Here is a 27,666-nt window from a genome sequence, read left to right on the forward strand (position 1 = left end):
GGAGACCCCAGGAAAGAATTCACAGAACACTGGAAGGCAGGATGAGTATAATGAGCTTGCCAAGGATACAGAAGGTGGGGGAAGCCCTGACACCCGCAGCATTGAAGAAGCCAAGAGAAAACATGAAAAAATGGGAGTGGTGAATTGTGAAATGGTGCTGAAAAGACAAGATACAGACTGGAAATTCCTACCAGATTCAGTGTGACCAGTTCCAGAAGCAGATACCAGAGCACCCACCAGATACTGAAGTATGGGGCGGTGACTAGTTCTGGGAGCAGGTACAGAGAGGGGGCTGAAGCGTGGGTGGTGAACGAGAAGCAGCAGTTCTGAACACAGACCGTCTGACTAAGGAGGCCCGTGGACAAGGGGGCGGGAGCCGTGAGTAGCGGATGCGTCAGGTTTTAGGAAAGCAAATGAAAGCCAAGCTGGAGAGACTATTGCACCTTTTCATCAAAGCCGTCATCACTGGTGCTTTCTTGTGTGGGAAGAGACATACCCACAGCAGTGCTGCAAGGCCACCACTGGACTCATCCAGTATGGACTGTGACTACCTGAGGGCAGGCAGCTAGGCTGCAGCCACAGAGTTCAGACAACTGTGTCCTTTCTTTAGAGTAGCATCCCAGCTCTCCATCTGAGGCAGCAAGCTGCCCTCCCTCCCCACCCAGTGCTCTCTTCCTGGATGCAGATGCAGCCCAACCCGAGCCTGACCACAAAGTCAACACTGCGCTGCAACCGATGCAGGGACGTAGGACACCTCCTACTCACAGAGCTAACCTAACACTCCTAATGGACATGTTATCCGCTACAACAAAAAAGTAGAGGAAACCGACGACCCCTGAGGCCTGCAGTAACAGGATGTGCTTTTAAGCAAAATGACACAAGAACAAAGGTAACAAAAAACAACAGAGCAAAGATGTCAAAAGACAGCAAATTTACTTCTCATTAAAATCAGTCTTAAAATTCTCATGTAAAAATACTAAGTTGGGAGAAATACCTTCATTCTTCCGGGACTTCACCAGGGTGACTTTGGTGGGTCTGGCAGGCTGACTGGAGGCCACAGACCGCCTGTCTGAACGGGGAGACAGACTCCTCTCCCGACTGGCACTCCTATCTCGGCCCCAGCTCTTCTCGCTCCTCCTGTTTGCAAGGGCCCCACGGCCACTTCTCGGGTCGTGCGCCTCCTCGTCATAACTGTCCTCTTCGTTCTCAGACACAGGTTCAGGATCAGGACGACTTACTGGGATCTGAACTTTCTTCTTCCTTCGAATGGTCTACAATAAGAAAGGGAATGGTATGAGCTGACGGATGCACCTTCAGTTCTTCGGAGAGGAAAATCACATTTTTCTGGCCTCATATTAATTATGAATAACAGACATAATAGATAAATAAAACCAATTACTAAGAAACACATTTCCATACTGGTTATTTTTCCCGCTTTACTGGTAAAAGACCTGGGTACAAAGCACATTGAAATCGAGGGCTAATAAAGTTTTTACTTAATTCAGAACATCTTCTACATGTAATAATCACGACCTTAAAGGGGAACTAGTAACTGACAGTGGTCTGAATAAAGGTGGGATTGCTGTACTCTGAACACCACTGAGCATCCTGCAGAGTCACCAAACCACTACAGGTCCAACTCCGTTCCTTACAAGCTTCAGAATCCATCAGTACCAAGGACCACAAGTGTCCTGTGGGAACTCTAAGAGGCAAATTCACTGCACCTCTGCACTAACACTGGACGAGTACGCGGGACCTAATAACTTCATGATACTTTATCAACATAAACTGCTCTCAGATTCTCTCTCCAAAATGTGTAACTTCTGGTCCAGGTATGAACGTCTTTTGGCTTTTTTTCCTGACTGGCTCTGGTGCTGATTAAGTTTTCCTGTCCATTTCTTTCCTTCACTTTCCGGAAGATCAAGGTCTGTGTGCACTGTCTGCTCACAAAGGGGTCGCCTACTCCCTGGCCTGCACCCTGTCTCCCCACACTGTGTACACTTGCTCTCATCAGAGATCTGCAAGATCTCCTTGAGGAACACTCCTCATCTTCTACTTCTGACACCATCATCTACTAAAACTCTTACCTGTCCATCTTCTTTCTGACTTCTCCACGCCCTCCTGTTCTCCTAAGTCCATCAACTCCCTCCTAGTTTCAACAGCCTTCTTACCAAGTTTGACGAGATGTCAGTCTTGGGCATTTAAATGATTTTCTCCAGCCCCAGGACCCCACCGCCCTGAGCCGGCTGAGTCAGGACCTAGCCGCCCCAGAAGGCCAGCACCAGCCCCTGTACTCCCAGGGCCCTGTGGCCAGAGACCCCAGGACCAGCCTGCATACCCTGGGCACTAGTCCTGGACACACAGGACCCTGAATCCATCCACCAGCAGGCCAACACCAGGACCCCTGGCCACACAGCCATCCACCCAGTTCTACCCACCACCAGCAGGCGGACACCAGGACCCCTGGCCACGGAGCTTTTTAATAAAATCTGATATCCATGTATGATTGAAAAAAAAACTCAATTAAGTGCATATAGAGGAAACATAACTCACATGAAAAAGGTCATATATGAGCTCACAGCTAACATCACACCAAGTGGTGTAAAGCTGAGAACACTTTCTCTAAGACAAGGATCCCCACTGTCACCCTTTCACTCAAAGTACTATTGGAAGTCTTAGCTCCAGTAACCAGACAAGAAAAAGAAATCCAAACTGAAGTCTTAGCTCCAGTAACCAGACAAGAAAAAGAAATCCAAGAAAAAGAAATCCAAAGGAAGAAGGACAACTGTTGATGTGTGAGAATGACATGATACCACAAAGAAAATCCTAAAAACACTACCAATAAACTACCAACCAGAGTTCATTGATAAGTTCAGCAAAGTTGCAGAATAAAAAACTAATATACAGAAATCTGTTGCATTTCTATACACTAACAACAAACTATCAGAAAGAGAAATTAAGAAAACAATCCCATTTATAAATTACGTCAGAAAATAAAATCCCTGGGAGACAATATAACTAAGGAGATAAAAGACCTATATTTAGAAAATAGAAAGACACAGACGCAAGAAACTGAAAACAAGAGGCAAAGATGGAAAGCTACATCAAGTTCATGGGCTGGAAGAATTAACCACACCACCCAAAGCAATCTACATAATTCAGTACAATCCCTCTCAAAATACCAGTGGCATTTTCCACAGAACAAGTAACTCTAAAATGTGTATGGAAAAACAAAAGACTGAAAGGAAAAACAAACAAACAAACCCAGAAATCATCCTGAAAATGAAGAATAAAGCTGGAGGCAACATGTGTCCAGATCTCAAACTATACTACATGGTTACAGCCATCAAAACAGCATGGCATTAGCACCAAAACAGATACATAAATCACTAGAACAGAACAGGAAGCCCTGGAAGATTAATCCAGACTTAGACAGGTAATTCATCCTTGACAAAGGAGGCAAGAATATATAGCCTCCTCAATAAATGGTGCTAGGAAAATAGGACAGCTACATGTATAAGAATTCCACTGGACTTCTTTCACACCACACACAAAAAATAAACTCAAAATGGATGTAAGATTTAAATGTAAGATCTGAACCTATAAAACTCCTAGAAGAAAACACAGGCAGTACACGGATCTGCCTCCTCAGGCAAGGGGAAGAAAAACAAAAATAAGCAAATGGAACTACATCCAACTAAAAAGCTTTTACACAGTAAAGTTAACAATCATCAAAACGAAAAGGCTGCTGACAAAATGGGAGAAGATTTTTGCAAATGACATGACCCATAAGGGGTTAATACCCAAAATATACCAAGAAATTACAAAACTCAGTATCAACAAACACATATATCAATAACTTGATTGAAAACTGGGCAAAGGGTCTGAATAGACATCTTTCTGAAGAAGACACACAGATGGCTAAAGGCACACAAAAACGTGCTTGATATTACTAATATTCAGGGACATGCCAATCAAAACCACAATGAGATATCACCTCCCACTTGTTAGAATAGCAATTATTAAAAAAACAAGGGCAAATGATGAGCGTTGACGAGGGACAAGCGCTGAATGTGGAGAAAAGGGAAATACTCATGCTCTGCTAGTGGGAATGGAAACTGGTGCAGCCACTATGGAAAATAGCCTAAACCCATCTCAAAAAATTAAAAATAGAACTACCACATGATCCAGCAAATTCCACTCCTATTTATCCAAAGAAAACAAAAGCACTAAACAGAAAAGATGTTTATGGGAATGACCTGGTGGTCCAATGGTTAGGGCTCACCTTCCACATCAGGAGGCTCAAGTTCAATCCCTGGCTGGGTAACTAAGATCCTACATGCCACAAGGCCAAAAAAAATTAAGAAAAGAGAGAAGACATTTGCACTCCTATGTTCACTGCAACATTACTTACAATATCTAAGAAACAGAGGCAATGCAAGTGTTCATCAATAGATTAATTGATAAAGAAGGTTTGATACACACACACATGAATACTATTGAGCCATGAAAAAGAATAATGTTGTGCCATTTGCAATAACATGAATGGACCTGGAGGGCATTATGTTATGTAAAATAATATGTGGAATCTAAAACAGATGAACAAACCTAACAAGATAGAGATGGAGTTACAGATACAGAGAAGAAATGGGTGGTTGCCAGAGGAGGAGAGAAACAGAAGAGAGAAACCAAGAGGTACAAACTTCCAGTTGCAAAATAAATGGGTCATGGGTGTGAAACGTATGGTGTGGGAAACACAGTAACTATGTAATACCTTTGTGTAGTGACATAACGTAGCTAGACTTATCTTGGTGACTTTGAAATGTAGAGAAATACAGAATCACTGTGTCATTAAACAGGAACTAACACAGTGTTGTAGGTCAAGTATACTCCAAAAACAAACAAATTTATAGAAAAAGAGGTCAGACTTGTGGTTATAAAGGTGGTGGGGGATTGGATGAAGAAAATCAGAAAGTGTTAAGCTTCCCTTTATAAGATAAATGAGTAGTAGGGGGTGTCATGGAATCATAACAAATATAATTAAAGTTGATAAGACTAAATTGTAAGTGTTTTCATCTCAAAGAAAAAAATTTTTTCTATTCCTTTAATTTTGTATCTCTATGAGGTGATGGATGCTCACTGCACATACCATGGTCATCATTCCATGAAGCCGTATCAACCTGCTGCACCCCTTCAACTTGCACAGTGTTGGCTGTCACCTGTGTCTCAATAAGGCTGGTCGTGTGCCAGGGCAAACCATGATCCTGTGCTAGGTCCCCGTTGGGTGGCCACATTCCCCTACTCTATGATGACGTCATCCCCTACAAATTCATCTTACTTCAAAGAATCCTTTCACTTCTTCAGCAATCCCCTCATCTACCTCTGGTTGCCTTAGATTCTGTGGAATCGACTAACAAGCCGAGACATCATTCATCTGGGCTGATTTCCAGAGATCAGTCACTTCACATCCCCTCCACTCCTACATGTTTTCAGTATCTCATTTATTTAGTCTTCCTTCCTGGTCTCAAAGGCAAGTCCATCCTCCTCCTTATGAGCAACACACTTTCAGAGGAGCTTATTCTTATCCCTCCCCTCCTGCATGACCTTTCCTCATCAATTACCACCCCCTGCCCCAGGTACCACCCTATTTACTTCCAGTCTGTCCTCTGCCTACTAACTGGCATATGCATGTGCTACTCATTTCTAAGTCGTCATCTTTTCTCTTCTTTTTGTGACTAACTTTATTCAAGGGCTGCTCCACACTTAATACCATACCTTCTGACCACCAAGAGTGATCAGAGAAGGCCTCTCGGAGGGAATAACATTGAAGCTGAAGGTCAGCAAGGAGCAAGACGCTAGCATGTGGAGAGGACAGGCAGCCAAGGCCTGTGCTGAATACAGAAAAGGCCGCCAGTACTGCTGCACCCAGTACTGCCCTGCTGAGCCCTTCTCAGCAACATTCCCTGTAAGGCACCCCTAACTGCCTCCCTGAGTCTCGTCTCTATTTCCACCTCCTACATTTGGTATTAGAAGCTATTCCGTTACCACTTCGATCTTTAACTGCTGCCTAGTAAGGTATAATCATATCCATCCAGCTTGTGGATCAATAACAAGCTGGAATCAAGATTGCTGGGAGAAATAACAACAACCTCAGATATGCAAATGACACCACCCTAACGACACAAAGTGAAGAACTAAAGAGCCTCTTGATGAGGAACGGAACAAGAGGAGAGTGAAAAAAGTTGGCTTAAAACTCAACATTCAAAAAACTAAGATCATGGCATCCAGCCCCATCACTTCAGGCAAACAGATGGGGAAAAACGGAAACAGTATCAGATTTTACTTTCCTGGGCTCCAAAAACACTGTAGATGGTGACTGCAGCCTTGAAATTTAAAAACATTTGCTCCTTGGAAGAAAAGCTATGGAAAACCTAGATAGCATTATTAAAAAGCAGAGATGTCACCTTGCGGACAAAGGTCCATATTGTCAAAGCTATGGTTTTTCCAGTAGTCATGTGGGTATGTGAGTTGAACCGTAAAGAAGCACCGAAGAACTGATGCTTTTACACTGTGGTACTGGAGAAGACTCTGAAAACCAAGGAGATCAAACCAGTCAATCCTAAAGGAAATCAACCCTTAATATTCATTGAAAGGACTGATACTGAAGCTCCAATACTTTTGCTACCTGATGTGAGGAATTGACTCACTAGAAAAGACCCTGATGCTGGGAAAGACAGAAGGCAGGAGGAAAAGAGGGTGGCAGAAGATGAGATGGTTGGATGGCATCACTGACTGGATGGACATGAGTTTGAGCAAACTCTGGGAGATGGTGAAGGACAGGAAAGCCTAGTGTGCTGCAGTCCATGGGGTAGCAAAGAGTCAAACAGAACTCAGCAACTGAACAACAACAATAACAAGATATAAACAAGGCTTCCCAGGTGGCTCAGAGGGTAAAGAATCTGCCTGCAATGCAAGAGATGCAGGTTCAAACCGTAGGTCAGACAGATCCCCTGGAGGAGGGCATGGCAACCCACACTAGTATGCATGCTTGGAGAATCTCATGGACAGAGGAGCCTGGTGTGCTATAGTCCATAGGGTCACAAAGAATTGGACAGGACTGAAGTTATTGAGTGCGCGTATGCGCGCGCACACGCGCACACACACACACACACAGTATACACATGGTATTGAGCGTGCGCGTACACACACACACACACACACACACACACACACACACACACACACACACACACACACACACACACACACACACACACACAGTATAAACAAAAACAAAGTAACCAAAGGAGTCCTCAAAGCTTTCCCTATCATTCCCCCAGGACAGTGGACCACTCCTCTGAAATCTGTGCCTGAAGCCCTCTCCATCTCTGGTTATGTGCATTATGCTGATGACCATGTGTACCTCCCCATGGAGCCTGCTGAAATTCAAGTTCTCTGAGAAGTATTTGCACCCAGTAAGTGTTTAACTCACTGAAAAATATCCAATCCTGCTATGATTCTCCATTTATACTATGAATAAACCCACAAAGGCTTGCTGATCATGCCTGATTTTAACACAAGTATTTTCTCAGGTTTTTTTTTCTTGATAAGGACCACTTTTAAAATCTTCCCTGAATTTGTTAGTCTTGCTTCTGTTTTATGATTTGGTTTCATGGCTTCGAGGCATGTGGCATCTTAGCTCCCTGACCAAGGACTGACCCCTTCCTCACCCCCTGCACTGGAAGGCTAACAAGCCTTAATCACTGAATTGCCAGGAAGTCCCAACTCTGAAAATTTTGACACAAAAATTGGGGGAAAATGCTTACTTCAAAACAGCTTAGCTGAAGAAAAGATTCAAATATAAAATAAAATAATGAAATTACATAGGTACCAGAATAAAACACAAGATACACACTTTTATAACTCTGCTAAGCACCAAAGGCTTAGACTTCTGTAAGCACCAAAGGCAGAGTCAAGTAAAAGTCTGACAGATATGACAGGATAAAAACGAAAACATTTCATGATGAAACAAGGTAACAGAAAAAGAAACCAAAAAATACCATAAACTTACACACACTCAAAAACTAATTGGAAAAACAACATATGTTGTATATACAACAAAAGGCTGATCACCTTAATATAGAAACACTAGTGTGACAGCATCACAATGGAAGGGCAAAGGACAGGAACAGGCAAAGAAACATCACGGGAAGTATACACACCACATGATGATCAAATCCACCTGTAACTTAAAAATCCTCCTTTGACCCAAGAGAAGCCACAGCAATGAGAAACCTGGGCACCACAACTAGAGTAGCTTCCACTCGCCCCAACTAGAGAAAAGCCAGTGCAGCAACGAAGATCAAGCACAGCCAAAAAAAAAGATAAGACTCCTCGTTGACATAAGTTTAGTCCATCAGTTTGGCAGAGATGTCAAGGGCTGATGAAACTGGACTCTCTCAAAACCTTACTGGTTCTCTGACTGGCAAAACAGCAACCCACGTACCTCAAGTCATTCATGCCACCTGACTCCAAGAAGTCACTCCCAAGAAAAGGAACTGAACAAGCAGGTAGAAGATGACGATCCTTAACACAACTTTTAAAAAATACCTGTGGGAGCTGGACACTTAAATGCCCATGAGCAAGCGGGGGGAAGGAAGAGTGAGGTGTGCACACACTGAGACACTGCACAGCCATGCATTCACACACTCAATTGAGCGTTCACATAGCTCATCTCTGGAAAGTTTCTGCCCATTCCCTTCATAATGCTTTTTTTGGTATGTTCAGAATTTTAGTAAAAATTATACATATTCAGTACGCTATAAATACTTTTTCTATCTTCTCTTCACCTACTGTTAAACAAAATGGAGCCCATTTATGGTAGTTATATTATCAAAGGAGTTCTAAGATTTTAATTCAGTGGAAAAGAAATTTACTGAGCCTAACACCCCGGGGGCGGGGGGCAGTGGTGATCTTAGTTTATGGAAAGATATAAACTGACAAACATAAATATGTAAGAGAACAGGGAAGAAGGAAGACTAGTAGATCAGAAAGCAGGAGGGAAGAAGCTGGTTACTCAGAACTGGGCAGGGGTGGGGAGCATATATAAGATCTGAGGTTCTTGTTATGGCTGGAGGTAAAGACATCCTACAGTGAAAGGCCACATTCTAAGATACTATGGTTTTATCCTCAAACAGTGATGAAAAACTTGGCATCAACAGATGACATCGTTTTTTCTTCCTTTTTTTTTTTTTTTAATTTTTTTTTTTTTTTTTTATTTTTCAGTGGGTTTTGTCATACATTGATGTGAATCAGCCAAAGAGTTACACGAATTCCCCATCCCGGTCTCCCATCCCACCTCCCTCTCCACCCGATTCCTCTGGATCTTCCCAGCCCAACAGGCCCGAGCACTTGACTCATGCCTCCCACCTGGGCTGGTGGTCTGTTTCACCACAGATAGTATACATGCTGTTCTTTCGAAACATCCCACCCTCCCCTTCTCCCACAGAGTTCAAAAGTCTGTTCTGTACTTCTGCGTCTCTTCTTCTGCCCTGCATATAGGGCCATCGTTACCATCTTTCTAAATTCCGTATATATGTGTTAGTATACTGTAATGTTCTTTATCTTTCTGGCTCACCTCACTCTTCAACAGATGACATGATCCACTCTCTTTAGAAGCAGAAGTGAACAACTACCCTTTGCTGACTGAACAGAATTACAACCAACCCTCTACAGTTTCTCCCTGAAGAGTAAAAATACTTGCATAACCTTAAGTCCACCTTCCCAAATCACGCAGCCAAGCACAGTGAGAGGAAAACTCAGGCTGCTTCGTACATGTGCTGTTTCAAATACATAATAGAAAATCATTGCTTCTTACAAATCATTTCTATGGTGAGAAAGTCTGGAGTACAGCTAACAATTTTCCTGGATGTATTATTGATGTGGAGCATACGTACTAAACATTCTGCATGAAAAAACAAAACAGTTCCATATTCCAGAAGAATGAAGTTGGAGCTAAAGCCCATAACTTCAGGTACAGGAGGAAAAATTCAATTTATCTAAGGTACTCAACTGGAATATGCAGCAACTCAACCAAAGAACACTTACTCAATTTATAAAAACCAACAATTACAAAAATTAGCAATTTGCTTCCGTAAACACCACAATCTCATGTTATAAAAACTGTAAAAAAAAACTCTACCATCAACGAGCCAGTCTGCACATGAAACACACTTTAAGACAACATCAGAGTTACAGCTGTAAAAACACAACTATAATGAAAGTTGTGAAAACACCAGCACATTAGAAGCTGCCTGTCATTTGGAATGCGGTAACTGCACACCGGGAGTGCTGCCATGAGAAAAGTAGGGACACTGCTGCAGAGTGTCCACACCAGTGGACATGGCAGCCTGCACCCAGTGAGAGGGCCTCCGACTGGGGGTGAGGGCAGTCTCAGGAAGCACCCCTCTGGCTCTCAGCATAGCTCCCCGAGGTCATACCAAGGAAGGCCTCCTCACTCCAGCTCTCTCCTCTCTGCTGGGTCCACTGTGGTTCAGCCAGTCTGCTGCAAAGCAGAAGATTCTCAAGGGACAGGGCAGGACAGTCTCTGCCTTCTGCTCCATACACAGGAGCCAAGGCCTCATAGAACCTCAATCAGGCATTTCAGAGTTTAGATGAAGAAGAAACGGGGCAGCAAAGAGGCTAAGGTGCTCCTCTATGTAGAAATAAACATGTATGTATTTTTTTGGCCACATGCGTGTAGGCATCTAGTTCTCAGACCAGGGACTGAACCCATGCCCTGCAGTGGAAGCACAGAGACCTAACCACTGAACAGCCAGGGAAGTCTCTATGTAGACATAATTTTTTTAAAGTAGGATTTTAACATTAAATCCATTCTCTGTCACAACTGCCTAGTTTTAACTGTGATTTGAGGCCAGTTACTGAGAGATTACTGAACTCTGTCTCTTACTAAAATCAAGAAAAATGGGAAAAAAAACAACTTCTTAAATATGAAGTAAGAGCCTAGCAAACATGAAAAAACAACAAAAGTACCCTGAGCAGCTGGAACAAAACAATCCTTACCACTCTCTTTCCTCAAAATGTATCACAGTAACAAGGTAGCAACATTGTATGTGTTTAAGGGATGACAAAATTTACCCATTAAACAAATCCTGTAAGAGAAAAAAATAGGGCTATAGACTAAACTGATTATATGTCAAGAATCCATCTAATTTGTGTTTTTTAAAAAAGGAAATATTAAATCATAAAGAAGTAACTATTTAAACAGGAATTCCTTCCTTCCTCTACAATCAAAAAAATCCTGGAATCTAAGCTTTGAGAAAATACACACTAGTGACAAAACATACCACCAGGATCAGAAGAGGTGCTGTATGGATAAATAACTAACCTTGAACGACTGTCCCAGATTTTATTTTCTTAAATGGGAAGAATGAAACCAAACACCAAAAATATATCAACAGTACAGCTGGTACCTTTATAAAGTCAGAGGTAAAAACACTTACAATTTTTGCATTTTTCCCACTTTTCCTTAGTTGCTGAACAGCAAACGCATGCTCAACATTATCCATGGAGACGCCATTAACCATTGCCACTCGGTCATTTTCCCTAAAGCAGAAAAATGGTCAAAACAACATGTTAAACAAAATCACACAGATAAATTTATAAAGGTGTTTTCAAGATAGGATTTTAAAAAGATATTCCCATCATGGGCTAATTAATCTATCTTCAGATCAATAATTATAAAAATGTACAACTATTTTCTTTCAGTTTGCCCACAAGAAATGTTTACCAAGTAACTAACCACAGGTCATTTATTATTTACCTATTAATACAAAGGTTCCTAAAAAGATTGAACAGGTATACTGCTGTTGTTAGTCAGTGGCCAAGTCATATCCAACTCTTTGCAATCCACCGGACTGTAGCCCGCCAGAATCCTCTGTCCATGGGATTTCCCAGGCAAGAATACTGGAGTGGATTGCCATTCCCATCTCCAGGGGATCTTCCTGACTCACAGATTGAATCTGGGTCTCCTGCATTCGCAGGCAGAATCTTTACCACTTGATCCACCTAGGAAACCCTGATCAAGTACTACAGCACACAAGATGACTTCTACTGGTACAGTTACATGCATTCAATGATACTAGGTCATAAGTCTGGAAAAAATTATTCTATCTTTAAAGATAAAGCCTTTCTCCTTTCAGTTTTCTTTCAGTCCTCCTAATCATACTCATGTTTTTGCAAGTGCATTTTTTGCCTCTTTTCAATCTTGCTAATCTTCCTGCTTAACAAGAAATGGTAAGACTCTTGGTGAGCAGCTCCTGAAGACTAGATTCTACTCCAAACTGAGTAACAAGTTTTCTTTTCACTATCTTTATTTTTTACAGTCATCTACTTATGGTAAGTGAAACTAGCTTTCCATTTATGACAGATAAGCATAAACACATATTAATTTAGAGGCATCACTACCATGACATGCTGGTGGCAGAGGGCAGGAGAGTCCCTGTGACCTGTGCCCACAAGGATAAAGAAGCACACTTACTGCAGCTGTCCTTCCGCAGGCCCCCCCTTCAGCACATCTGATATCACGATGGAGGTTTCCCCACTCTGGAAATGTGGATTATCTCTTCCACCAGATATTGCAATTCCAAATCCAAATCCAGGAGCCTGAAGTAACAATTAAGAGTAAAATGTCATTATTACAACATCCTCTACAATCAGTCCTACACAAAACACTCCTCACTTGTCCAGACACGCATGAGGATGAGAGATTCTGGTATGGGAACGCAGCTCTTAATGAATGTAATGCTGGGTGGAACAGAAAACTGAAAACTGCCAACCACGCCAATGTTAAGAACCAGACCACACTTAAAAATTCTCAACACTGAAATTCTCAGTTCCTTTTTGCTTATCAGAAAGTTTCCTGAGGGAATTGGTGGTGCCCCACAAACACTGGCAAACAATTCATAGAATGACAGTTTTAATAAGCATATACATCAGAAGCTATTTTATATAATAAAATACCAGTAGATGTGAAAATCAACTTCCTTCACTTACACTAAGAATCTCTATTGAAATAATACGCTATAATGTCTTTGTACACTGTATTCAACAGAAAGTCCATTAACTTTCAAGCATGTTTTTTTATATATATATATCAAGCATGTTTAATTATTATATTTCTAATTAAATAAAATTATAATGAATTAATAACTTCTAAATAAGCTGAAAATCTTTACCATGACTAAAGAAGGTTTAGCACAGAGAAAAGTCAGTATTTCCAAGTTATGTAAAAACCGCCTGATATCCAAGAAAGCCACACATTTGCTACAAAGGAAATAAGTGAAGTATTCAGAGTCATCTAAGCAAACACCCAGCATTTTCCAAGGGCTCCAGAATCAGTGAGTCAGGGGCCACGTGTTCACATAATGTTCTTCTGTGCTCCATAACTCAGACCACCTGAGGACAAGGGTGTCATGTTCTTCCACAGCCGTCCTGTCCACAAGATGATGTCCACCACAGAGGGGTCCATCGTGACCTCTTGCACCCCAGAGTCTACTGAAACAGCCGAGGATGAGGAAGAAGGGGAAAACTCTTCTTCAAAGAGAATAAACACCAGCAATTCCACTCCTAGGTGTACTCCCAAGAGAAATGAATACGCGTGCACACAGAAACATGCACACCCACACACAGCAGCATCTTTAACAGCCAGAAAGGGAAACAACCCAAATGTACATCAACTGATGGACATGGTCTATCCATAAAGTGAACTCCTATCTGCAACACAAAGGAGTATAGTGTTGATATGTGCTACAAGATGGGGAGCTTGGAAAACAATGCTATCTAAAGGAAGTCAACTACAAAAGACCACACACATATCATACAATTGCTCTTATATGAGATTTTCAAAAAAGACCAACATCTACAAGGAAAAGTAGACTGGTGATTTGCTGAGGGCCAGTGGAATGGACCTCTGTTGGCAAAGTAATGTCTCTGCTTTTTAATATGCTATCTAGGTTGGTCATAATCTTCCCTCCAAGGAGTAAGCGTCTTTTAATTTCATGGCTGGAATCACCATCTGCGGTGATTTTGGAGCCCAGAAAAATAAAGTCTGACACTGTTTCCCCATCTGTTTCCCATGAAGTGATGGGACCAGATGCCATGATCTTAGTTTTCTGAATGTTGAGCTTTAAGCCAACTTTTTCACTCTCTTTCACTTTCCAGTGGTCATGTATGGATGTGAGAGTTGGACTGTGAAGAAAGTGGAGGGCCGAAAAATTGATGCTTCTGAACTGTGGTGTTGGAGAAGACTCTTGAGAGTCCCTTGGACTGCAAGGAGATCCAACCAGTCCATCCTAAAGGAGATCAGTCCTTGATGTTCATTAGAAGGACTAATGCTGAAGCTGAAACTACAGTACTTTGGCCACCTCATGAGAAGAGTTGACTCACTGGAAACGACCCTGATGCTGGGACGGATTGGGGGCAGGAGGAGAAGGGGATGACAGATGATGAGATGACTGGATGGCATCACCGACTCGATGGACATGAGTTTGAGTGGACTACGGGAGTTGGTGATGGACAGGGAGGGCTGGCTTGCTGCAATGCATGGGGTCGCAAAGAGTCGGACACGACTGAGCAACTGAACTGAACTGAACTGAGGCGGGTGGAGAGATGGGGGAGGAATGGTTTATGAGTACATCATTTCTCTTTACGGGGATGAAATGTTTAACAAGTGACTGGTGATGATCCTACAGCTCTGTGACTAAACTAAAAAGTCACTAAATTATACATTTTAAAGGGTGAACTGAATAATATGTGAATTACATTACAGTAAACCTACTGCTCTCCCCGCCCCCCAAAAAAGGGCTAATGTGAAAAACAAAACAGAAAAACATCTGGGTGGCCGAAGTAAAGGCAACTGCCTGAATCTATGTCTCCAAAATAACACAAAGCAAATCACTACACAAAACCATACCTTTGGCATAATTAAAAAAAACCAGAATATCCAAATTTCAAAACAGCTAGACACAGCGCTCAAATTTCAAAAATAAATAAAACAGGAAATGGTTAGAAAGAAAACAACTATTAGCACACAACTAGAAAACAGAAGAGACTACACAACAAATTCAAATGAATGGGATAACTTAGATAATGGAAAATTTTGTAAGGAAATATAGATTATTGAAACTGACTCTATTAGAAATTAAATTTAAACAAACCAGTTTCTGGAAAGGAAACAGAGATAGTTATGAGGGAATTATCTCACAAAAAATACCAGGCATAGGTATTTCACAGGGGAATTCCACCAACACATCAATGTCCAGAGAGCCCTGGTGCTCCATGAATCGTTCCAGAGCATTCTAACAATAAAGGGAGATTTCTGAACTCTTCTCAAGAAGCAATAAACAACACTGACATCTAAATGTGATAATGACTCCCCATGATCAAGACAAAGCCCCCTCCAGACAGTACAGCCTAACACCATTTTTAAAAGCCTACATCACACAAATACACCATGAAAAGGTGGTTTATTTCCAAAAGTGGTGTATTAGGAAAGCCATTATATCAGAGTTATATACTAGTAAAACTAGGGGAAAAAAGAAAATTCAGAGATTAAATTCACAGACCCTGAAAAGGCCTCTGACAAAATCCAACATTCACAACCAAGGGGTGGGGGGTAGGAGGGCGAATCAAATAAGATGCTTTCAATCTGTTTTATTATTTCATTTTGTTCCCACACACATTATTTGAAAAGGAGAGGAGTTACTTTACAAAGTCTTTAAGGTAATGATGGATATTCACATTTCATTTTATATCAGTAAGTGACAGTTTCTGAATAGGAGGCTGTAGTGTGCAATCTGAAAATGACAGAGAGGACCTTCTGTATTTGTTGTTACATGAACACCCATCCACTGGCCCATTCTGGACTTTGAATGGATATTTTATCCACTGTGATTTTATAATAGCATGAAAGTGAAAGTCATTCAGTCATGTCTGACTCTCTGCAAAACCATGGACTATACAGTCCATGGAATTCTCCAGGCCAGAATACTGGAGTGGATAGCCTTCAGGGGATCTTCCCAACCCAGGGATCGAACCCAGGTCTCCAGCATTGCAGGTGAATTCTTTATCAGCTGAGCCACAAGGGAAGACCAAGAATACTGGAGTGGGTAGCCTATCCCTCCCCCATCTTCCCAACCCAGGAATCAAAGCAGGGTCTCCTGCATTGCAGGTGGATTCGTTACCAACTGAGCTATCAGGGAAGCCCTATAATAGAAGTCTTACAGTTCAGTTCGGAGAAGGCCATGGCACCCCACTCCAGTACTCCTGCCTGGAAAATTCCATGGACGGAGGAGCCCGGTAGGCTGCAGTCCAGGGGTTGCTACAAATCGGACACAACTGAGCGACTTCACTTTTACTTTTCACTTTCATGTACTGGAGAAGGAAATGGCAACCCACTCGAGTATTCTTGCCTGGAGAATCCCAGGGACGAGGGAGCCTGGTGGGCTGCCGTCTATGGGGTTTCACAGAGTCGGACACGACTGAAGCGACTTAGCAGCAGCAGCAGCAGCAGTTCAGTTCAGCTGCTCAGTCGTGTCCACCTCTTTGCGATCCCATAAACCGCAGCACACTAGGCCTCCCTGTCCATCACCAACTCCCGGAGTCCATCTAAACCCATGTTTATTGTGTCGGTGATGCCATCCAACCATCTCATCCTCTGTCATCCTCTTCTTCTCCTGCCCTCAATCTTTCCCAGCATCAGGGTCTTTTCAAATGAGTCAGCTCTTTGCATCAGGTGGCCAAACTACTGGAGTTTCAGCTTCAACATCAATCCCTCCAATGAACACCCAGGACTGATCTCCTTTAGGATGAACTGGTTGGATCTCCTTGCAGTCCAAGGGACTCTCAAGAGTCTTCTTCAACACCACAGTTCAAAAGCACCAATTCTTCGGCGCTCAGCTTTCTTTACAGTCCAACTCTCACATCCATACATGACGACTGGAATAACCATAGCCTTGACTAGATGAACCTTTGTTGACAAAGTATTGTCTCTGCTTTTAAATATGCTGTCTAGGTTGGTCATAACTTTCCTTCCAAGGAGGAAGCGTCTTTAATTTCATGGCTGCAATCACCATTTGCAGTGATTCTGGAGCCCAGAAAAATAAAGTCAGCCACTGTTTCCCCATCTACTTGCCATGATGAAGTGATGGGACCGGATGCCATAATCTTAGTTTTCTGAATGTTGAGCTTTAAGCCAACTTTTTCACTCTCCTCTTTCACTTTCATCAAGAGGTTATTTAGTTCTTCTTCACTTTCTGCCGTAAGAGTGGTGTCACCTGCACATCTGAGGTTATTGATGTTTTTCCCAGCAATCTTGAGGGATGTGTTTATTCTTTGGTTTTTTCCCCTCCTTGGGAAGAAGCTAGGACTAACCTTTTATTCTGTATGCTTTAATGCGGTACACTTATATCTTCCTTGATAACACCTGTATTTAAAAATTTAAAATGTAACATAAAAATATTAAAGAAATGCCCCCAGTGAAAATGTCCGCAACTCTCATGGAGGGGAGAGATGAATAACTACTTCTGAGAATTTGCTTGTGAACAGTGAGTAGACTTTCTGGCTGCAGGAGGCAGGGCCTCAAAGCCAGCTGACCGCGGCTGCAGGGCATCATCCTGCTGTGTCAGCACTCCCTACACTCCCTTCATAACTACCCAGGAGGTCTTTGATTCCAAGCCTTGACTGCAGATGAGACTCACTTGGGATAAGTGTCAAAAGTGCTTGACCATTTTCAACCCCTCAACCAATACCAATTAAATAAAACTAGATGAGGGCGATGGCAGGTATTCTCTTAAAAATCTCACATCATGCAAAATGCCAGGCTGGATGATTCCCAAGCTGGAATCAAGATTGCCAGGAGAAATATCAACAACTTCAGATATGCAGATGAAACCACTCTAATGACAGAAAGTGAAGATGAAATAAAAAGCCTCTTGATGAAGGTGAGAGAATGAAAAAGCTGGCTTAAAACTCAACATTCAAAAACCTAAGATGGCATCTGGTCCCAACACTTCACAGCAGATGGATAGGGGAAAAGTGGAAACAGTGACAGATTTTATTTTCTTGGACCCCAAAATCACTGCAGACAGTGACTGCAGCCACAAAATTAAAAGATGCCTGTTCTTTGGAAGGAAAGTCATGACAAACCTAGACATATTAAAAAGCAGAGACATCACCTTCCCAACAAAATTCCGTCTAGTCAAAGCCATGGTTTTTCCAGTAGTCATGTATGGATGTGAGAGCTGGAGCATAAAGAAACTGAGCGCCAAAGAATTGATGCTTTCAAACTGTGGTGCTGGAGAAGACTCTAAGAGTCCCTTGCACTGCGCAAGGAGATCAAACCAGTCAATCCTAAAGGAAATCAACCCTGAACATGTGCTGGCAGGACTGATGCTGAAGCTCCAATCCTTTGGCCACCTAATTCAAAGAGCCAACTCACTGGAAAAAACCTTGATGCTGGGAAAGATTGAGGGCAGGAGGAGGAGAAGGGGATGACAGAGGATGAGATGGTTGGATGCCATCCATCACTGACTCAATGGTTATGAGTGTGAGCAAGCTCTGGGAGACACTGAAGGACAGGAAAGCACGCACAGAAAGCTGTGCGTGCTGAACAGCAACAAAGTGATTCTAATGGACAGTCAAGCTAAAAATCTCAAGCCTTAAAACACTGTGAACATCAGACGTGAGTGGCCGTCACAACTCCACAAGGTTCAGCGACCCCCACACTCCCTCCCTCTCGGGGAAGGCCCCTCTGGAACCTGCGCAGACTGACACTGTCACCACTGTTTCATCTGGCCTCTCCTCCATTGCACCACAGTCTACTCTCCATTGGGCTGTAAGGATTATTATTGTAGAACAAATCTGACACTGCTGTTCCACTACCCTCCACACTTGCAGTATCCTGAAAGGCACGGCCAACGCACTTCCCAGCACCGGTCCTGACTCTGACACTCGTCACCACTGCTCCCACTTCAGCAGGCCACGAACATCAAGCTCTGAGCTTTCACATTCTTCTCTGCTTGGGATTCCTATCGCTTCTCACCCTTTGACATTCAGTTTCACTGCTGTCTCCTTCCTAAAACCATCCCAGCCCTCCACTGGCAGCAGTCCTGTCTTGTATGCTCCCTGAGTACCCACACCCACTCTGACCCCGCACAAGCACAGTAAGTAGCCTGGATATCAGAGCTCCACTTGGAGGGAGCTACACAAGCTTCTAAAGTCCCAGCTAAGCCCAACCCTGCACCGGTCTAACACAAAGTGGCTAATCAGCATTACTGCACTATAAGTATCTGACTGACTATTCAATTTAACTCCATTTCCCTTTACAGAGTTGTCCTTTTTACAACAGGACACGAATTTGAGCACTAAACACTCATTAGCAGCCATAGGAGTGCCAAGGATTTGGAATTTTCTGCATCTCCAAATAAAATCAAGCAGGGCAACTATACAACAAAAACCCACAGACATTCACAACAAAACCAGGTAACAAATACACCCCATTGAGGATGCAGGTGGAGACGAGCAACACCTGTTAAGACTTGCGTGCTCCCAACTTGAGAAGAGAGCCACAGACAGCTGACATCCCCCAAACCAGAGGAACTCCCAAATAACTGACTTATAATAGTAGCTGAAATCAGTCATCAATGAGAGCAGGAGCCTGCAGAGTCTGAATGGTGGGAGCGGTGTCACCCCAGGATTTCTCAACACAGATGTGCCAGGCCCTGTAAAGACTGTGGGTTCAGACTCCAGCACACAGGGGAGCAGAACATACAAGGTACAAAGGGCACAGGCCTAGAAAGTGTCCGAAAACACCAGCTATGTTTCTTGAGCATACAAGAAGCATACACAAGAGCATACACAAGACGACTAAGCCAATTTCTAAAAGCTCAAGAAAGCTAATTTACCATAAAAATGAACAAAAAAGGGATTATGATAAAACCCCCAACAAAATTACTATAGAAGACAGTGAGCAGCAGAATATCCCTAAGGAAAATGAAAGCATGGCAAAAAGAGTGCTCCAAAGAAAGAAAATAAAGGATCAAAACTGTGATTTTTATGAAACGAGTGAAAAGGCATAAAGAAAACTTACAGGACATAAAAATACAAACAAGAATTTTAAAAACTAAAAAATGAGGCTGACAGAATTCATGCTAATTAGAAAATTTTAAAAGCAATTTTATATAGGAACACAAATAAATATACTACCATGAAAGAAACAAAGTAAAACAGAGAAATCATTTTTAAACAGAAATGATTCAGGGATTTTTTAAAAAAGGATTTGAGAGGAAATGACAAATAATGAAGACAGGCAAAAGAGATACAATACAGAAATAAAAGGAGTTCCTAAAGAACAAACCAAAATAAAAGAAAAAATAAAACAGTAACACTAGAATTAAATAATATTTCCTTTCCTATATACATTATATAGATAGATAAAAAACTGTACATACTCAAAGGACACAAATCCCTGTAAATATCTGAGAAAACCAATTCAGAAGAAACACCAAAATATATTCAAGTAAACTGACTAGATATTAAAGAAGAAGACTCATTTGTATCTAGGCAAAATTTTAAAAGAAATAAAAGTCAGATTACCATCACGTTAGGGTAGTGACCCATTATGCCAAAATACTCAAGGGAACCAGTGAGTTATGGGGTTTCATGTCCATTAAAGCTAATCTTCAAGTATAAAAGGGCAGAAATAAGCTACTAAACATGTAAAAAGACCTTAGGGAATATTGGTTTTCATGATCCTTTCCTAATACAAAATAACTTTCTAACAATCAACATGACAAGTATCACATGAAAAGGACTGGTGATAAATATACACCTACTTACAATACTAAGATTAAGTGAGGATTAAAGGATGAACAGGTTAAAGTTTATAACTACTATATGATCAATATAGCTGTAAAACCATTTTTTAAATGGGGAGAGGAACAGCGTGAGCACTTGCTAAAAAACTTGTAATACTGTTTCCAGTAATCAAAATTGACAGTAGTATAATTATTATTATTCCAAGGCAATTGTATACTCTGTAGTGGATTTACAAAAAGACTAGCATGGTGCTTTTCAGAGGCATTTTCAAAAGAAATGGAAAATAATCCACTTTTCTCACATATGTTAACCATAGAAAAATTTAGATGCATCAAAATACAGTTGATTTTCATATCTTTACATGAGAAAACGTCCAAGATAATGATTTTTTTATTATGGTGATGAGAGAACTGGTTTAAAACAGTATATATGATCTCATTTATTTGTATGCGCACACACAAACATGGCTATAGTTTTTGGATAAATTAAAAGCATCAGAAGAATTTTATTTCCATAATATTTCATTCTTTCAAGACCACAGGCAGCCACAAGCAACACTAACCTGTACTTCCACCTTTGCCTGGTAGTGAAACTAATCTGATGGTAAACAGGAGGCCTACAATCTGTTCAGTTACTTTCCAATTTCACTGGACACTAGACATGCCCACTCCTCTACACTGTAACTGCTTCGGCACAGAGTAGTTACAACAGGGGCCATATGGCCAACAAAGTTGAAACTATTTACTGTCTGACCTTTTCTATCAAGAGGAATGGTTTGCCCACTCATGTGCTGAAATTTTCTTTATTTTTTAGTTGAAAAATAATTGCTTTACAGAATTTTGTTGTTTTCTGTCAAACATCAACTTGAATCAGCTATAGGTGTACATATGACCCTTCCCTCTTGAACCTCCCCGCCATCTCCCTCCCCATCCCACCCCTCTAGGTTGACACAGGAACACCTGTTTCAGTTCCCTGAGGCACAGCAAATTCCCACTGGCTATCTATTTTACATATGGTAACTTAAGTTTCCATGTTACTCTCTCCATATATCTCACCCTCTCCTCCCCTCTAAGTATTTATTGATCCCTTAAAAGGCTTTTTAAAGGGGGGGGGGAGGGGAAGACTCCTGAAAGTTGCTGACTGACTCAGTTGCTGAAATAGAACTGCACAATATGAATACACATCTCCTCCAAAGACTCTTCTGTCTCCTTAAAATTAACTGCTCAACTTTCAAGATTCTCCTTGCCTTTTTTCTCTCATGTTTTTATGCCAAATTTTTACAACTACATTTCTATATTTATTCTAAAGCTTAATTCTAACTTTTCTCACCTTACACATACAGTTTACTTCTACAATTTCTGTCATTTGCCTCCTCTTCCCTTCTTCTTCCAATATACCCTCAACATTCTATGGAAACTGTTCTAGTTATATGTTTTCACAGTGAACACAGGGTCAAAAAATTTTTAGACCAAATGGATCCTTGGCAATCATTTGCTCAAGTTCCTTTTCACCAATGAATTAAGAAAGCCTGGAGTCCTATAGTCACTTCACTAACCGATAACTAGACCACACATAGCATCTCTGTGGACTTGGTGAGGAGGTGAGGATTTTCTCAACTCTGATATGCTTCAGTTCTGTGAGATCCCAAGAAATCTGAACAGACCTCTTCAAAATTACAGGTGAGCCCAGATTAGGTCAGAAGTCTCAAGACCCCTAACAGCTTTTCCACAGTACCTCGGTAGTTTTCAAAATGTTGCTTAAACCTCTACGACCGTCAAATTTGTCTTTTTGGACCTCCGACCGTCAAATTTCTTTTTGGACCTCTGCATCCTTCACCAGATGCTTGGCTACTCTGTGTGTCCCTACTGACTCTTACACTGAGACTCACTCCTGCAGATCTGGTTTCAAAATTACAGCTTTCATTTTTATTCCTATTCCACTTTTCTATTTCCAACTTCCTACAGGACACCTCCAGAATACCCCCTTAGGGAATACCAGACCACCTTAACTGCCTCCTGAGAAATCTGTATGCAGGTAAAGAAGCAACAGTTAGAACCAGACAAGGAACAAGGAACTGGTTTCAAACAGGGAAAGGAGTACATCAAAGCTGTATATTGTTACGCTGCTTATTTAACTCATATGCAAAGTACATCACACAAAATGCCAGGCTGAAACAAGCACAAGATGGTAATCAAGATTGCTGCAAAAATATCAATAACCTCAGATATGCAGACGACACCACCCTTATGGCATAAAGCAGAGAGAAACTGAAGAGCCTCTTGACCAAAGTGAAAGTGGAGACAGAAAAACCTGGCTTAAAACTCAACATTCAGAAAACTAAGATCATGGCATCCAATCCCATCGCTTCATGGGAAATAGATGGGGAAACAATGGAAACAGGGACAGACTTTATTTTCTTGGGCTCCAAAATCACTGCAGATGGTGACTGCAGCCATGAAATTAAAAGATGCTTAAAAGTTAAATAAGCAGGGTGACAATATACAGCCTTGACATACTCCTTTTCCTATTTGGAACCAGTCTGTTGTTCCATGTCCAGTTCTAACTGTTGCTTCCTGACCTGCATATAGGTTTCTCAGGAGGCAGGTCAGGTGGTCTGGGATTCTCATCTCTTTCAGAATTTTCCAGAGTTTCTTGTGATCCACACAGTCGAAGGCTTTGGCATAGTCAATAAAGCAGAAATAGATGTTTTTCTGGAACTCTCTTGCTTTTTCAATGATCCAGCGAATGTTGGCAATTTGATCTCTGGTTCCTCTGCCTTTTCTAAAACCAGCTTGAACATCTGGAAGTTCACGACTCACGTATTGCTAAAGCCTGGCTTGGAAAATTTTGAGCATTACTTTACTAGCGTGTGAGATGAGCAACCTAGACAGCATATTAGAAAGTAGAGACTTTGCCAACAAAGGTCAATCTAGTCAAAGCTATGGTTTTTCCAGTAGTCATGTATGGATGTGAGAGTTGGACCATAAAGCAAGCTGAGCACCGAAGAATTAATGCTTTTGAACTGTGGTATTGGAAAAGACAAGAAGAGTCCCTTGGACCACAAGGAGATCAAACCAGTCAATCCTAAAAGAAATCAGTCCTGAATGTTCATCGGAAGGATTGATGCTGAGGCTGAAGCTCCAATACTTTGTCCACCTGATGTGAAAAACTGACTCACTAGAAAACATCCTAATGCTGTCAAAGACTGAAGGCAGGAGGAGAAGGGGGTGACAGACAATGAGATGGTTGGATGGCGTCACTGACTCGATGGACACGAGTCTGAGCAAGCTCCAGGAGTTGGTGATGGACAGGGAAGCCTGGTGTGCTGTAGTCCATATAGTCACATAGAGTCAGACATGACTGACTGACTGAACTGAACAGGACACCTCCAATTGGGGGTGTCCTTCTCCAAAACTGTCCTTTTCTCCACAAAACTGAACTTACCACCAATGTTCTTAAAAGAAAAAATGCCAAACTTTGGCCCCTTTCTTATCAATGTTACTACTTTTTATTTGATTCATTTTATTACATATACATGTAGTATATGTGATAGAACTACAACAGTTTTGAATTTTAGGTATTATATTCCATAAATATTCCTTATATTTAAAGTTAAATTTTACATGTGAGAAGAGCATTATATGCTGAGTCCAGAGACCTGCAGTCAAGATGCTCCTCTTTGGGAACATTTCCCTAGACCTTTCCGAGACTTAGTTTATTCCATGTGGTTATTGACACCTGTCGTAATGCTGTGAAAGATTGGGGGCAGCAGAGGATTCAACGGTTGGATGGCATCACTGACTCAATGGACATGAATTTGAGCAAACTCTGGGAGATAGCGAAGGACAGGGAAGCTTGGCATGCTGCAGTTCATGGGGTCACAAAGAGTCTGACATGACTCAGTGACTGAACACCACCACAGAGAATTAAATAAAGGCTCTGAAACATCCATAATGCACTCTAAATATACACAATGGCATCCAACCAGATAAAACAAGCCTAGCTTAGCTTATATCCTCACCTCAGTGTAAATGCTTACTTCTACCCATCATACACTAGTTGGAAGCTACTCAACAAACATGCAGAATTCCACCCTCCTGGCCTCTTTTCTCAGAACAGCTTTATTGACATATAAATGCATGTCACAGCTCGTATCAGTACTTCATTTCTTGTCCAGCAATATTCCATTGTGCAGATATAACACATTTTGCTTATTCATCATTGTTGAATGGGCATGTGGGCTATTTCCAGTTTCAGGCTACTGTGAATAATGTTGCTATGAACATTCATGTTTAAGCTATTGTGTTGGTATCCGTCTTCATTTCTCTTGGGTATATGCCTAGGAGTAGAGCTGCTGGTCACATGTAATTCTATGTTTACCTCTTGAATACCCTGGTTTACCACAGCTGGCTCTGCCAGCCAACATCCACATCTTCATCAACACTTATTACTGTCTGCTTCTGTGATCACAGCACACTTTTGACATCTAGTTCCCTGATGGTCAATGCCACTGAGCACTTTTTCATATGTTTATTGAATAGTTCTGTATCTTCTTCGGAGAAATGTCTCATTAAAATCTTCAGTCCATTTAAAAAACTGAACTGTCTTTTTACTTCTCATTTTCTGTATTCTGGATTCAAGTCCCTTCTCATGCATCCTTCGTGCTCAGTCGCTCAGTCATTTCCGACTCTTTGTGATCCCATGGACTGTAGCTCTCCAGGGTCCTCTGTCCATGGAATTCTCCAGGCCAGAATACTGCAGTGGGTTGCCACTGTCTCCTCCAGAGATCTTCCCAACCCATGGATCAAACCCGCATATCCCTTGTCTTTCTGTACTGCAGGCAGATTCTTTACTGCTGAGCCACCAGGGAAGCCCCTATCAGATACCCAATTTGCAGATATTTTCTTTTTCCCGTTCTATGGGTTATCCTCTTCACTTTCTTACTGAAAGTTTCTTGGTTTCCTTTGAAACACAAAAAATTTTAATTTTGATGCAGCCTCATTTTACCTGTTTACTCTTTAATTGCTTGTATTTTCAAGATCTTACCTAAGAAATCACTGCCTAACCTGAGGTCATAAAGACTTATTCCTATGTTTTTTTCTAACTTACATTTAGGTTTTGAGCATGTAGGTTAATTATGTTCCTGGTGTGAAATAGGAGTCAAAATTCACTAGTTTCCATGTGGTCAACCAGTTGTCCCAGTACTATCAGTTAGGACTATTCCTTTTTTCACTGAATTATCCCAGCCCCTTGTTCCAAGGTTATTTATTCAACTACCTCTCTATTTGAAACACTTATCTGCTTGACCTTGTATTATCTATCTTTTAACTAGATTCCTTGCTTTCAACACACTTTCCCCATTTAATTTTTTTAGTTTTAGGTGTACAACATACTGCTTTTAATTTTTTTTTTACTCACATATAGTTTATAATATTATTTTCAAGTATACAATATCACGATACAAGTTTTTATAGATTATACTTTCAGTTACTACAAAAATATTGGCTATAATCCCATCCTATATAATATAACCCTATAGCTTATTTTATAAATAGTAGTCTTATCTCTTAACCCCTCTACTCCTATCTTGAAGCTCCCATTTCCTCTCTTTACTGGTAACCACTAGCTCATTCTCTATATCTGTGTCTGTTTCTTTTTTGTTACATTCACCAGTTTTATTTTTGATTCTGCATATCCTCTTTTTCTGTCTAGTAAGTGTAATACTCTCTAGGTCCACCCATGTTGTTGCAAATGGCCTTATTTCATTCTTCTTTATGGGTGAGGAATATTCCATACTGTGTGGCTCAGACAGTAAAGAATCTGCCGCCCGCAACGTGGGAGAGACCTGGGTTTGATCCCTGGGTTGGGAAGATCCCCTGGAGGGGGCCATCCACTCCAGTATTCTTGCCTGGAGAATCCCCATGAACAGAGGAGCCTGGCAGGCTACAGTCCATGGGGTTGCAAAGAGTTGGGCACAAATGAGCAACTATGTACAGCACAATATTTCACCGCATTTATGCACCACATCTTCTTTACCCATTCACCTGCTGATGAACACTTAGGTTGTTTCAGTATCTTAGTTATTTTAACTAGTGCTGCTAGGAGCACTGAGGAGCATGTATCTTTACAAATTAAATTAGTCTTTGTTTTCTTCGAATATACACCCACAAATGGAACTGCTAGATTATATGGTAGTTCTATTTTTGGCTTTCTGAGGAACCTCTGTACTGTCTTCCATGGAAGTTGCACTAATTTACATTCCCATCAGTGTACTAGGGTTTCCATTTCTCCATATCCTCACCAACACTTGTTATTTGTAGACTTTTTGATGATGGCCATTCTCAAGGTCCCAAGAGGTCCTGGGGCTGGTGTCAGTCTGTTGGCAGGTAGGGATGAGGTCCAGGGGACCATAGGGCTGATGCCCACCCACCAGAGAGTAGAAAGAGGTTCAGAGCCTAGTACCAGCCAACTGGTGGGCGGAGGCAGGTCCTGGGGTCTTTGGCTGCAGGGAACCCAGGAACCACTGGTGAGAGGGGCTGAGGCCCAAAGGGTGCTGGGCTAGTGCCTGCCCACTGCTGTGTGAAGCTGCTCTCACGGCTGTGCCAATTCACAAGTGGGTGCAGCCAGGTCCCCGGGTCTCTGGCTATAGGCCCTGGGGGTCCTGGTGCTAATGAGTTGGAAGGATGATTCCAAAATGATCCTTGCCAGCAACCAGGGGCCACAGGTTAGAATGAACTCCCCAAAATGGGCGCTGCCAGTGTCTGTGTTCCC

The 27,666-nt window shown here is 41.7% G+C and overlaps 1 protein-coding gene across 5 annotated transcripts in view; it reads right to left on the reverse strand.

The window, feature by feature from the left end:
* The window catches only part of TJP1 (tight junction protein 1), a 111,811-nt gene that overhangs the window by 46,021 nt on the left and 38,124 nt on the right, over positions 1-27,666 (reverse strand). For all 5 annotated transcript variants that reach the window (XM_065906841.1, XM_065906840.1, XM_065906839.1 and 2 more), the window contains exons 3-5: positions 12,560-12,684; positions 11,523-11,625; positions 995-1,271 (exon numbers count right to left, since the gene is read on the reverse strand). In XM_065906841.1, the coding sequence (XP_065762913.1) occupies positions 995-1,271; positions 11,523-11,625; positions 12,560-12,684 (505 nt within the window). The remainder of the gene's footprint in view (positions 1-994; positions 1,272-11,522; positions 11,626-12,559; positions 12,685-27,666) is intronic.

This window comes from Muntiacus reevesi, chromosome 15, assembly GCF_963930625.1.
Source record: "Muntiacus reevesi chromosome 15, mMunRee1.1, whole genome shotgun sequence".
Taxonomy (NCBI): Eukaryota; Metazoa; Chordata; class Mammalia; order Artiodactyla; family Cervidae; genus Muntiacus; species Muntiacus reevesi.